Below are 12,879 nucleotides of genomic sequence, written 5' to 3'. Positions count from 1 at the left end.
ATTTTATTTATTTATTTGCAAGAGAGAATGAGAGACAGAGAGCACGAGAGGGAGGAGGGTCAGAGGGAGAAGCAGACTCCCCGCCAAGCAGGGAGCCCGATGCGGGACTCGATCCCGGAACTCCAGGATCATGACCCGAGCCGAAGGCAGTCACTTAACTGACTGAGCCACCCAGGCGCCTGCCCAGGTATATCTTTATACATCCTTCCTGCTTTGTCCTGCCTAGAATGTGGACCTACTGGTTGAAGTGTGCTAAGAATGGTGGATAAAAGGAATTGGGCCTTTGATGGGTAGAGAACTACCATCCCAGCACTGGACAGCCCCCATCCGGGCTTCTTTTAATATAAAACAAGCTTGTATCTTGTTTTCTGTTAATTTGTTTTTTTCTCTCATATTCATCAATTCTAAAGCTTTCTTTTTTCCCTAGTCAATCCTAATCTTAACTAATAGATGGTAAAGAATAGAATGTGGGATTCTGGGAGAACCCAAACTCCAGGGGTTTCCTAGGATTCAGGAGAAAGGATTCGTTGACTTCCAGCTTCTGTGTCCATATCTACTTAAAAATGAAGGTAGCTATTAGGCCTGATACTAGGAGTAGTTAGCTCATATGCTAATACATTTTGCTAACAACTGGGTTCATTTATAATCCTATCTCTTTCATTCTCTGCACTTAAAGGCCTTATTCTGAGAGGAGGTGTGCAGGCTTCGCTGGCTGCCGACGGATGGACGAGTAGCCCAGCCGTGCAGGTCACCAGCACTGGACCAGCACCGGCAGCAGCATACGCACCTGCAGCTCTTCACACCCCACGGGGGCGGGAAACCTGCCATGTTTCTAAAGGCCCTACCGCTGTCTTCAGACTGTGAGCGTAAGATCAGGGTGCCCGGCACAATGGCTGGGACACAGAAGGCTCCTAACAAGTGACCGCTGCCCTTCTGCTTCTGAGGAGCTTGAATGGCACTGGGAGGACCTGAGCACCATGATGACTGGCTTAATGCACAATAGAAGAGGCGACTCCCCTGAGTTCCCCACGCACACTTCCACGCCTCGGAGGTCAGAGTGAGAATGTTGCAAAGCACTTCCCAGAACTGTGCAGGACTGGCAGGGTGTGGGATGGGTGGCAGGTGGGGGAGCTACCTGCACGCAAGCTGACAAACATGTTTCCCCAGGTGATGCACTTCACGCGACGAGAGTGGCGGGAGGGCTGTGGGTGGGAAAGCTTGTGGCTCCGTCTAAGACCGGGAGGCTTCCAAAACGCCTGAACAATGACACACACTCACTAAAAACATGGCCGTACACTTAAACTATGAGAATGCCTCATCTCCATTTTTTAAGTCCTTAAATAAAGGCTTTATCGTTATTATTTTGGGGGCTGATGTATCTTCTTAATGCTTGGGGAAAACTGAACCATGGAGTGGAGGAAATCTGAGCCCAAGAGTCATTTTGTTGAAATCAAAGATTAGATGGAACCCCAAATGGACAAATTAAGAAATAACACTGGTGTACCCTGATGTACCAAGTGGATTCCCCTTGCAAGATCTTACTGAGATACTTGAGCATAAATCTTCAGCGCTGTGACATTCATCGAAGTACGGCTAAGGTGAGTGGCAGGGCTTGGGGCCACTTGGCTGGGCTAGTAAGTGGGACACAGCTGTCACCTGTCACACAGAGTGGGCGCAGAATACTTGGCATGCCTTCTAAGCTCTGTTCCTGCACCCTTCCCCTTCTCATCCACCTCCACAACCTTCAAATGATAAGCACACAGCTGAGAGAATATGGTTAGGAAAAGGGGAGTAAGGTCTTTTTACTATTCCAGTTCCTTCTTCATAGCCTTATCTCGACGTTAGCCCCATCTGTGGAAAGAAAAGACTGCACGTAGTGCCCATGCGTATCAGACACAGTGTACTCACTTTTTGTACACGGTGCTTGAACGCGGCAACACTCTGCGGTATTATGCCTGCTTTATAAACAAGGAGACTGAGGACCAGACAGTCCAAGTAACTGTCCTAGAGGTGACAAAACTAGACAATGGCGGAGCCGGCTTGGAACCAGCGCATGTCTTACATCTAACCTCATGCCACTAGCCACTGAGCCTCCTGCCGGGGTCCAGGGCGTAGGACACCTTGCTGCAAGACAGAAACGGCTCAACCACGGTCCCTGTAACCCGCAGGGCTGGCCAGCATCTCTGCCAGCAGGCTGGGACAGTCAGGTTCTTGTTCTTCCTACCTGGTGAGAGTGGCCCCGTGGCCTTTAAGGTGGGTCTTTGTATAGTCTGTGCCCTTCAAATATTAATTCATCCAACAAATAATTGAATGGGAGATTTGGATTCATTGGGTTCCAGGTAATCCAGGTTTTACAGTATTAGTTTTTTCCTTGAATCCCTCTCACTATCTTAAATTTTTTTCCTATTTCTCCTTTCCTCTGACTCCTCTGATCTCCTCACCCGCTAGGTGAGGTTTACCATTTGGCACTCTTGAGCTCATTCTCCCTCTTTTCCTGTAGCTCTGAGCTCGCGCTGGACCGCGCTGATGGAGTCTGGGTATCTGATGTAGATGAACCTGAGAGCAGTAAGAGCTACCGTTTTTTGAGCACTAGTCATGCCCTGGGTGTTCTAACATGACTGTCATGCTTAACCCCCACCACGACGCAGAAAACGGGATGGGAGGAGACTGAAAAGCTTGACAAAGCTCACACCCAGAAGCAGTGCAGCTGAGACTCAAGATCAGCACTCACTCCCCCCACCCACTCCCTTGGCCGCAGTGCTTTTCCGCCTGTGAACAAAACCTGCCTATTTCCTTCTTCAACCAGACAGCCATTCGACTATACCACTCTCCCTTCACCCAGTTTCATCATTAGGGAGAAGAAATGTATTAGCTTCACACATCTCGGAGCTAAGGAAGTAGGGACATCTTGGTCGTCGAAACCTCAGGAATATGTGCGGTTTTAAGCCCAGACCTTGTGCTGTGGCTGGCGGGGGAGCTAGGGGTGGGCCTGGGCTTTATGGGTGCCCCCAGCTTGGCCCTGGAAAGTCTGCAGTGAAGGGCGGGGGAGATGGAGGCTGTGGGGCGGCTCCAGTGCAGAGGGCAGCCCCATGTGCTCTGGCTTTAAGAGCTGAGGCATTTTGTGCTGAACCAAGAAGCTTCCCACTTAGCTAATTGAATGTCCTTGCTGCATACTGTGGTGCACCTCAGCAGGGCCCAAACCTCATCTGATGTGCACGCGAACTGCAAAGAGAAAATGGCGTTGGAGGGTTTAATGGAGCAGACAGTGCTGCAATCCCAGGGCAACGCCAAAGCCTGGGCCAACGTGCAGGCTCTCAGCCAAAGAGGGAAAGTGCTGTGAGTCAGCAACCTGTCCCATTTTCCTCTGAGGCCCAGGGGCTTCCATTAAATGCTGCAGTGTCCTGATTACTGAGGGGAGGGAGGCTGAAGGAAAACCGTCATCCCTGTGCTCTCTCTCCTCTCACAGGGATCCCAGAAGCTGAAAGGAACTGGTCCCAGGGGAGGTGGCCGGCCGGAAGGGTGATGACATTCAAACACTCTGCCTCCTAAGGCCGTGTCAGAGTGGGCGAGGTAATTTTCTGTTGGGAACCTTCACATGTTGGTGACTGCCTGCGGGGAAATCTTCAACCCCGCCAGCAACGGCGTGAAGGCAAAGCACCATCATGATCCGATGCTGGTCCAGGGACGAGGCCCCGGCGGGCTGGGTGGATCCCTCTGTCCATCAGCAGACCCCGGCCACAGCCCACATGTTAACTCAGGAGCCCTTGCAGCAGTCCAAACCCCCTTCTGGCCTTGTCTGACTTTGTAAGATTCCTTCCAGATTTCCTTTCCCATCCTTAGTGACCACTCACAGTCTCTTTGCGTACGAGGTTTGTCTGGACTCGGAAGGCAAGTCTCTGGTCTCTCGATACCAGGCTCTGGGCTCTGTGCCCTGACTCTTCTGCCACCACAAAGGCAACACCACAAATACCTTCTCATCGGCATCACTTGTCATGCAGACGCCAGTTTTTGATTCTTTCCCGCTAGCACAAATCCTGTTCACGGTGTGAGGAGGGCCAGTCCCTGGCTCTGAGTCGCTTTATCATGCTCCCAAATTCCTCTCCTGCTGGGGGAAAACTCCATATGCTATCCAGGTGGTGGTGCTCAGAGGTCTCCTGAATGAAAGAGGATGGGGGCCAGGACCCGCATACTCTTATTTTTCTATGGGCTGTGACATCATTTACACAATGCAGAATTTCAGAGGGAAAGGGGACACCTTTTCGTTTTCTCAGAGGCTGCAGGGAAAGTGGATGGACTTAACAGCTCTTGTCTGTTTTAAGTAAAGTAAAAAGATGCGGTGTTGAGAAGAAGACAGAGCAAGATGTCAAAGTTACTTTGTAAGTGATTCTAAGCCACGTGAGCCGGAAAGCCCTTTAGCCTGGATAAAACCAACAATATGAAAACCTAAACACGCACTGAATAAGTCAACCGTGCCGGTCAGGCTCACTCTTCTCTTTGTTCCCATTTACAGCCCTCCCTGTACATACATGATGAAGTTCCAGGGGCTTCCCAGGTCACCCCCTGGGAGAGGTAGGAAGCTGAAGAGTCTCAAAACTGGCTGCAGAGAACCAGCTTTAAATGGCTTTAAAAACCATCCATGCAGAGTCCCCAACCCAAATGATCAGATTCGACTGATCTGGGGTAGGACCCAAGCATGGATATTTTCAGAGGGTAACGGAAGTGGTAAACTTTTATGAGAAAGTATTTATAAAAAAAAAAGTGTAACATCCATATAGTGACGTACGCAAATCTTAAGTATCCAGCTTAATGCATTTTTATAAATGAATATACCCTCCCCCACACCAAGATACAAAACATCATCATCCCCTAGAAGCCTCAACACAGGATTTTTAAAACTAAGTGCTTTTCTTCTGAAATAATTAAAACTCTTCAAGTTGCGAGAGCATAACAACGAACTCAGCAAGGGTATTTAAAAGTCTCCCCTGTTGATTTTAATATACGGACAGGCTTGTTTGCATTAATTATTGCTTTTGCCACATTTCTGGCCATGCAAAGCCTTCAATGAGGCATGGGTGTAAGGTTTTAATAATCTGTTACTGATTTCTTAAACAGGTCATTATTTCTCAAGGTTCCTTTAACATAGAAATTAATGTCAGCCTCAGATACACTTAATTTTGTTATATTGTCACTGGTTTTTTGGTAACTTTTTATGAATTGTTTATGATTCACAGCCTCAGCTCTTTCCAGTTATGTATGGACTAGGCAGCCCTTTTTGCCATAAAAAAGAATATCTTATGTGTGCTTGAGAAAAATAAAGGTGAGATTACACTCATTCTTTGTGGGTCAGCCACTGGCTGATGGCTGGCAAGTCCGGGGGCAAAATCTGGAGCCTGCCATAGCTTGAGGGTAGGGATGTGTGAAAGGCAGGAGTTTGAGGAACTAAATACCTAGTGAGAAAAAAACAAAAACATAAACAAAAGCAATCATGCCCAGGCCTGGTGGAAATGTGCAGACTGCAGAAGCCAGTCTGAGTTAATGAGCTTAGGGAGAACAGCAGGAGGAATCCTGACACAGGATGGGAAGGGGACCAGGGAGGAGACAGCAAAAACCCCGGAGCCAAGGAGCCGTGCTGCCGTCAGAGGCTGAGACACAGGCTGGCCTCGGAAGGAATCCAGCTGCCGAGTAAAGCTGTCAGCAGTAACAGAGCTGGCCAGTGGGGCTGCAACCGCAGCATCTCCTTTTTTTCTCCTTACACAGAGTTCTTAAGAAGCAATTTTTTTGGGGGGTGGGCGCCTGGGTGGCTCAGTTGGTTAAGCGACTGCCTTCGGCTCAGGTCACGATCCTGTAGTCCCTGGATCGAGTCCCGCATCGGGCTCTCTGCTCGGCAGGGAGCCTGCTTCTCCCTCTGACCCTCCCCCATCTCATGTGCTCTCTCTCTCATTCTCTCTGTCTCAAATTAAAAAAAAAAAAAAAAAAAATCTTAAAAAAAAAAGAAGCAATTCTTTTTTTTTTTTTTTAAGATTTTATTTATTTATTTCAGAGAGAGAGAGAGAAGAGGGGGAGGGACAGAGGGGGAGGGAGAAGCAAATTCCCTGCTGAGCAAGGATTCTGATGTAGGGCTCGATCCCAGGACCCTGGGATCATGACCTGAGCCAAAGGCAGAAGCTTCACCGACTGAGCCACCCAGGCGCCCTGAAGCAATTCTTTACATGGCAGCTGAGTGGTTTTTCCATTCAAAACAGCCAGCTAGGTGGGGCGGCAGCTAGATGCCCGCCTACACAGAGCAAGTTCTGAGGGTGGCTGAGGTTGTCAGGGCCCGGACAAAGAAGGAGAATCACCTGTAATTCCTTGGATGGTGGGAGAAGACAAGCCTTAGGGTGGACATGAGTAACTGCCTGTGTGAGGGTATCTCTGGCCCTGAACCGACCAGAGTTTAAAAAAGGAAAACCCATCACTTGAGCTTGGCACGCCACACTCAACTTAAGTGTTTGGCAAAGAAAAGTTCTCTTTAGGCCAAGTAACCAATTCCTTATGTCTTCCTTGTTATTGTTATATACAATTTTGATTTGCATGTAACTTTTTAGGTTTATTAAAAGAAAGAGTGTGACAAACAGGAATTTTGTAACTCAGTACGATAAAACAAACTACAGCGCATTTGAATACTAAAGTCTACATCTTGTCTTTGATTTCATAAATGAATCAAATTTACCCATTGTTGTTCCCTAACAGAACTAGGTTTTATAGTGAAAATCGCTCTGTTATAAAACAAAAGCAGGAAAAAAAGAAAATGATCCAAAAGTGAATTTTTGAAATCTAATTTTTTACCCAATGATCAATTAGATTTTAGGTTGAACAAAGAGTGAGTTTTTAAAGTCCACATGTGGTTTTAATTTACACAATATTGATAATTTGCAAACTTTAACATGTTTGCTCTCTCTCTCTCTCTCTCTCTCACACAGACACACACAATCAGAACACCTCCCCTCCCCTTTGCCTTATATATTGAATTTGGTTCCTGGATTCTGTGAACCTCTCCCTGCATTTCACTGTTTGTGGGTGAAGCACCTGGAAGTTTCTGGCTTCCAAGCAGGACAATGCTTACTGCCCAGAAACAGGAGACCTTTAAGTGTTCAGAGATGGCAGGAACAGCAAGTGCTTAGAAGAAACTGTGGAGGGATCCGGACAGCAAGGACAGTCGAGTCACCTCTTAAGCTCCGCAAACAGATGGTCCATGACAAGACAGGAGTCTTCCTGCTCTCATCCTGATTCTGAGCTGCCAGCAGAGGCGGGGCTGACAGGGGGTTGAGCTTTGGACTGGACCCAGAGGGGATGAATAAAGGCACTTGTGTGTGCCTGATGTGTACGACAGTCCCCCAAACAACAGTAAGTCCTGTTGCCTTACATGCTGATTATGACCTGTGTCTCCTCTCATGTCCATTTGGGGGGGGACCCCAGAGTTGATAGTACACAGAAAGCCAATGAAAGTGATCACTTGAAAAACAGCAGAAGGCAACAATATTCCTACAGGACCACTGGTTCTCTGTACTAGAGGGAAAATCCTAGATATTACAAAAGGGAAAAACTTGATCACGCCAGTGTCATTCTCAAACCAGCATTTACAAGACAGGAAAGGGACAGAATGGAGGCTGAAGTAAAATAAGATGGCTGCCGGCTCGCGTCAGGCCAGCCTCTTACCATAATACGGGATGATGGCCCAGGCCATGGCAGAGGCGTAGATGCCACCAACCATCCAGAACATGCAGAGCCAGCTCAGATGCTCCCCCCGCTTCTCTCGGGCCAGCACTTCAGCAAAGTAGGAGAACACCGTGGGAATGGCTCCTCCGATCCTGCCAAGAGGGACAGAGAATATCTGAAATCAGAGCCAGGACAGCTATGGGAGCTGCAAAGGGCAGAACCAAAGCAAGCTCTAACAACACACGCTTTCTCTCTATCCCAGCGCATCCAGAGATGTATATTTTCTATCATTTTAGAACTTTAATATTATAATCCGCTTAATATAGGTTTATTATCCCTCCAGAACCTGCAATTAAGGGATGTTACCAAAAGGTGGCAGTGGTGCCCTAGTCATGGGGTTTAGAGATCTTAACCTTGCCTAAGAATCTGAGGGGCTTTCCGCTCAGGGTTGCATGTGCTACGTATTTGCAAAAATTACACTATTGGGTCTAATCTAGTAAATATTTTAATGAACACATTTTTAAAAAGAGAGACTAGGACGTGTCCTACCCACGACATGGTGACTTTGGAAAGAGCTTCAGACATTGCTGGGAGGCTGTCCGCAGCTGGACTTACTCCCTGTTACCCTGCAGCAGCTGGTCCTGCAGCCCGTCAGGCTGTTGTGCTGATGGACACAGGCCCAATGGGGTTGCTTCCTGGGCTGCTCTGGTCTCAGCCCAGTAGATCTCACTGCTACCTCAGTACCTGTGTATGCGCACTGGTGGCATCCAATCAGGTGCTGCTGGTTTCCACACCAATAGAACGGGGTACAGCGCTTCCTTCCAGTAGGGTAACTACAAGGGATGTTGCCATGAACAGTGACTTCCATTCAGGTTAAGGGTTCCCCAGTGAGGGTCTACGGAATAAATATTCTGTTCATTCTAGGCAGATGGGCCCTAGGTCTCATCCAAATTTCAAACAGGTCTTGACCCCCAATTTTTAAAAAACCCTGTCTCAGAAAGTAAGAGAGAATGAGAAAACATTACTTACCAACATTCCAAACAGTATGAGTTCTTAAATATTTTTTGAAAGATGTACAACAATATGCACAAAGTACAGAGAAAACACTTAGCAATACAGTTTTAAAAATATGTGCCGACTCCTTTATGTTCAGATTTCCGTAAGGTAAATTGCTATTGACATCTCATGTCAAGAAGTAAAACATGTATTTATGCAGTTAGCAATAACTGATTTCCTCAGAGCCTTTGATGTGATAAAGAAGTATTGGCAGCGGGCGTCTGGGTGGCTCAGTTGGTTGAGCGACTGCCTTCGGCTCAGGTCATGATCCTGGAGTCCCTGGATCGGGTCCCGCATCGGGCTCCCCGCTCGGCGGGGAGTCTGCTTCTCCCTCTGACCCTCCTCCCTCTCGTGCTCTCTGTCTCTCATTCTCTCTCAGATAAATAAATAAAAATCTTAAAAAAAAAAAAAAAAGAAGTATTGGCAGTGACCTTAGCAAAGGAAATTTAAAGAAAGGCCTTATCTGTAGCAAACTAGATGTACCAATCGAATCACGGGATTCATAACGTCATTCTGCATCAAATGGTAGGTCAAAATACAGCACCACTTCATTCATTTGCCCCTGCTTAAAGTGATACGGTGGTTATCTACTGCTAGATATGGGCAGATCACTTAGGCCAATGCTTTTCAATCTGTGGGCTATGAAATTAATTTAGTAGCTATTAACAGAATTTTAAAAATTGAAATAGAGATGAAAATGGTTACGTACAACTCAAGTAATAAGGATGAGCAACATTTCATTAAACTTTTGTCTTCATGACAAACATATTTATAATGTAGAAAGTACATACATATACGCATATACGTGTCTACATATAAATGTATATATAAACAAATAAATACGTGTATAAATGTATATTGGATTGCAATATGTTTCTTAGTGGGAATTGCTATTCAAAGACTTGAAAAAAGACTAGCTTGAAGCATCCATATCTGCTCCTCTGGGCCATGAATGTGGCAGTTCTACCCCAAATTCCTAAGCTCCACGTGACCTCAGATACAGCACGTGGTGATTTGGCGCCATCACACTAGGGGTAGCCAAGCAGTCCAAGGTCATCAAGTGGACCCCCCCACACAAGAAAGAAATGCATGTGGTGGGCGTCAGAGCTGGCTCTATCCCACACCACATCAGGCTCCCACAGTTCTCTCCCTGGCTTCTCAAGGACCAGAGACCATGGACAGCTGGCTGAATTTTAAAATTCCACAAAGCTCTGAACAGATTTAAAGTGGTTTCATTACAACACACAATTTTAATAGGAAATAAAATGGCTGTGTCATAAATCATTTAATGCTACTGCTTTTTTCATTTGATGTGAAGAATCCGTTTTTCTGCATCATAAAGTCCCAGGTCCCTAATCTATGCCTTCACTTCTCAATGCATAAAAAGAGTCCTGGTTTTTATGGACTTTTCACGTCCCAATTAATGTTTCATCAGGATTCTGGACATTCCCTATGTTAAGAGCTATCACTCACACTTCATGAAGGCACAATTGCATGTAAGATATGCCAGGCCACTGGGAAATGAGATAAATGTACTCTGGGGTGGCTCAAGTGGCAAGCGGAAGACTGTAGACTTGCCTGTTGGCTTTACACAAATTATTGTTGTGTAAAAGAATACCAACTTTTGGGCGCCTGGGTGGCTCAGTTGGTTAAGCGACTGCTTTCGGCTCAGGTCATGATCCTGGAGTCCCTGGATCAAGTCCCGCATCGGGCTCCCTGCTCGGCAGGGTGCCTGCTTCTCCCTCTGACCCTCCCCCCTCTCATGTGCTCTCTCTCTCTCTCATTCTCTCTGTCTCAAATAAATAAATAAAAAATCTTTAAAAAAAAAAAAAGAATACCAACTTTTAGGGGAATATAAGCAAATCCAGCTGGTTCTGATTCAGTGCCTCTTTTTCAAGGTGGTTATTTTTGCATGGATGTCCCGCAATATCTGTTTGCAAAGCAGATTGCAAAGAACTCTAATACCAATGGATAAATGAGTCTGAAGAATGAGTGAGGGAGTCTATTGAAATCCTTTGCAAAGTTCTTCAGATTCAGAGCCCTACAAAACAATGCAAGCATTCATACTTCTCACTGTGGGCTGATCATCCATTTTAGGGAAAACATTACTCCTCGTGTTACTGTGACAGTCTTTAAGCAGAAAAAAACACTACAGCCTGCTGTAATGTTAACTATTACTAGTGTTTCATACACCGGCAGAGATCTTAAACATTGTTTACACTAGACTGAAGGCTCCTTGAGGGTGAGGACTATATCCCATTCATCTTCGAATCCCCATTACCTGGCCCACAGGACATGCACTCAGTGCTCCTCAAAAGAGCTGGATTTCTCTGCTGATGGAGGTGCCACTCCAAAAGGACTGGAGTAACTTGTTCTGAGGACGTAAAGATCTCCCATGAATGGAAACATACATCTTATGTTCTGGGTCAATGTAATTATGAGAGAAGTTGTGGGTGCTGGAATGGAGGTTCCGATAGCAACAGAGCCCCCCAAAGAGTTCCTGAAATCAGTCTATGTCTGAGTTGCATGGTCACCTCTTGACCAGGTGCCCTGGTGAAAAAAGTTACTTGGAACCCCTGGGCATAAGACACTGTGCAACCCTCTTCGGCACTAGGAACTTCCAAAATACCTTGGTACTTTATTATTATTTTTTTAAAGATTTTATTTATTTATTTGACAGAGAGAGACACAGAGAGAGAGGGAACACAAGCAGGGGGAGTGGGAGAGGGAGAAGCAGGCTCCCCGCTGGGCAGGGAGCCCGATGCGGGGCTCGATCCCAGGACCCTGGGATCATGACCCAAGCCGAAGGCAGACGCTTAACGACTGAGCCACCCAGGTGCCCCAATACCTTGGTACTTTAAAGAAAATTGCTGCAGAATGCTATAATTACCAACAACAATAAAAATTCAGATAAGAGATAAAGCATAAGTTTTCATCACAATATGATTTTGTTCAAACTTTAAGTATTGAAGATAGGAAAAAGCTGCCCCCCCCATTTTTGTAAGTAAAAAAAAAAAAAGAAAAGTTTTCATTGTTCTACATCAATAGTTCAGTATTTTGTGTGAGGGGCTATGCATTTCCTGATTTGTTTTATTGTATCAAGATAAAATTTCTGGGAATACATGAAGAGATAACAAATATTTGAATGGCAGTTCTCGAAGTCCCATGTATCAGTGGTTCTTAAATACAGTTGATTGTGTTCTCCCCCTCCCAACAGACATTTGGCAATGGCTGGATACATTTTTAGCTGTCACAACCCAGGAGGTGTTACTGGCATAATAAATAGAGGCCAAGGATGCTGCTAAAAGTCCTAAAATACAGAAGACAGCTCCTTGCAATAAAGAATTATCCATCCGAAAATATTAATAGTGCTGAGGTTGAGAAACTCTTGTAATGGGGATTTAATATGGAAATATACCTTGTTTTATACTAAAAATTCATAATATAAGGCATGAAATGGTTATCTTTTACATTACCTGATATGTAATATATCTCTAAATCCAGTTAGCACAGGGACCTTTTTATTGTTCATTATATAATGATCAGTTAGCTACTGTTGAAATTTTCTCAAGTTCATTTTTGATGGAATGTTTACACAATGAAGCCATCAGATCAGGGTGGTTTGTAAAGAATTTTTCTCAGGATCAGATATTAAGTCTATTTTACTAACTGTCAAAAAGGGTCAAATATTAATTATCTTCAGTAAAAGGAGGCATAGAGGGAACAATAATTGAAATCCACACTCTATAGAGGTGGAGGATTAGCCAAATTCAAAATAATTGAATCGATACAACTGAAACAGAGCACTGATATTTGGAATTTCAGAGTTGGAGTTATTCTTAAGTAAGCTTAAGTTTACATTTTTACAACTTTAATTGTAGAAATATAAAGAAATTTTAAAAAATGTATTAAAACACATTCTAGAATAAGTTGGGACCACTCTCCAACCCCATTCTACATGCACATGCACCCACATGTGCGCGCGCACACACACACACCCGACCTCAAAAGGCCTACATATGACTCAATACTAGGTGTCTGGTGAATATCACGAAACATATTTATTTCCCTCAGTAATCTAAGGCAAATTCACAAGTGGGATATTATGTAAGGCAAAGGGTACAGCTT

The 12,879-nt window shown here is 45.3% G+C and overlaps 1 protein-coding gene across 5 annotated transcripts in view; it reads right to left on the bottom strand.

Moving 5' to 3' along the window:
* SV2C (synaptic vesicle glycoprotein 2C) overlaps nt 1-12,879 on the bottom strand; it is a 219,948-nt gene that overhangs the window by 103,361 nt on the left and 103,708 nt on the right. For all 5 annotated transcript variants that reach the window (XM_064596256.1, XM_045896699.3, XM_054512472.2 and 2 more), the window contains one exon: nt 7,696-7,847. In XM_064596256.1, coding sequence (XP_064452326.1) covers nt 7,696-7,847 — 152 coding nt within the window. The remainder of the gene's footprint in view (nt 1-7,695; nt 7,848-12,879) is intronic.

This window comes from Mirounga angustirostris, unplaced genomic scaffold (genome assembly GCF_029215605.1).
Source record: "Mirounga angustirostris isolate CCGP_5_RB_7025 unplaced genomic scaffold, mMirAng1.0.hap1 SCAF_7, whole genome shotgun sequence".
NCBI lineage: Eukaryota > Metazoa > Chordata > Mammalia > Carnivora > Phocidae > Mirounga > Mirounga angustirostris.
Note: the sequence above shows the minus strand (reverse complement) of the source record. Positions and strands in the feature narration are given on the sequence as shown.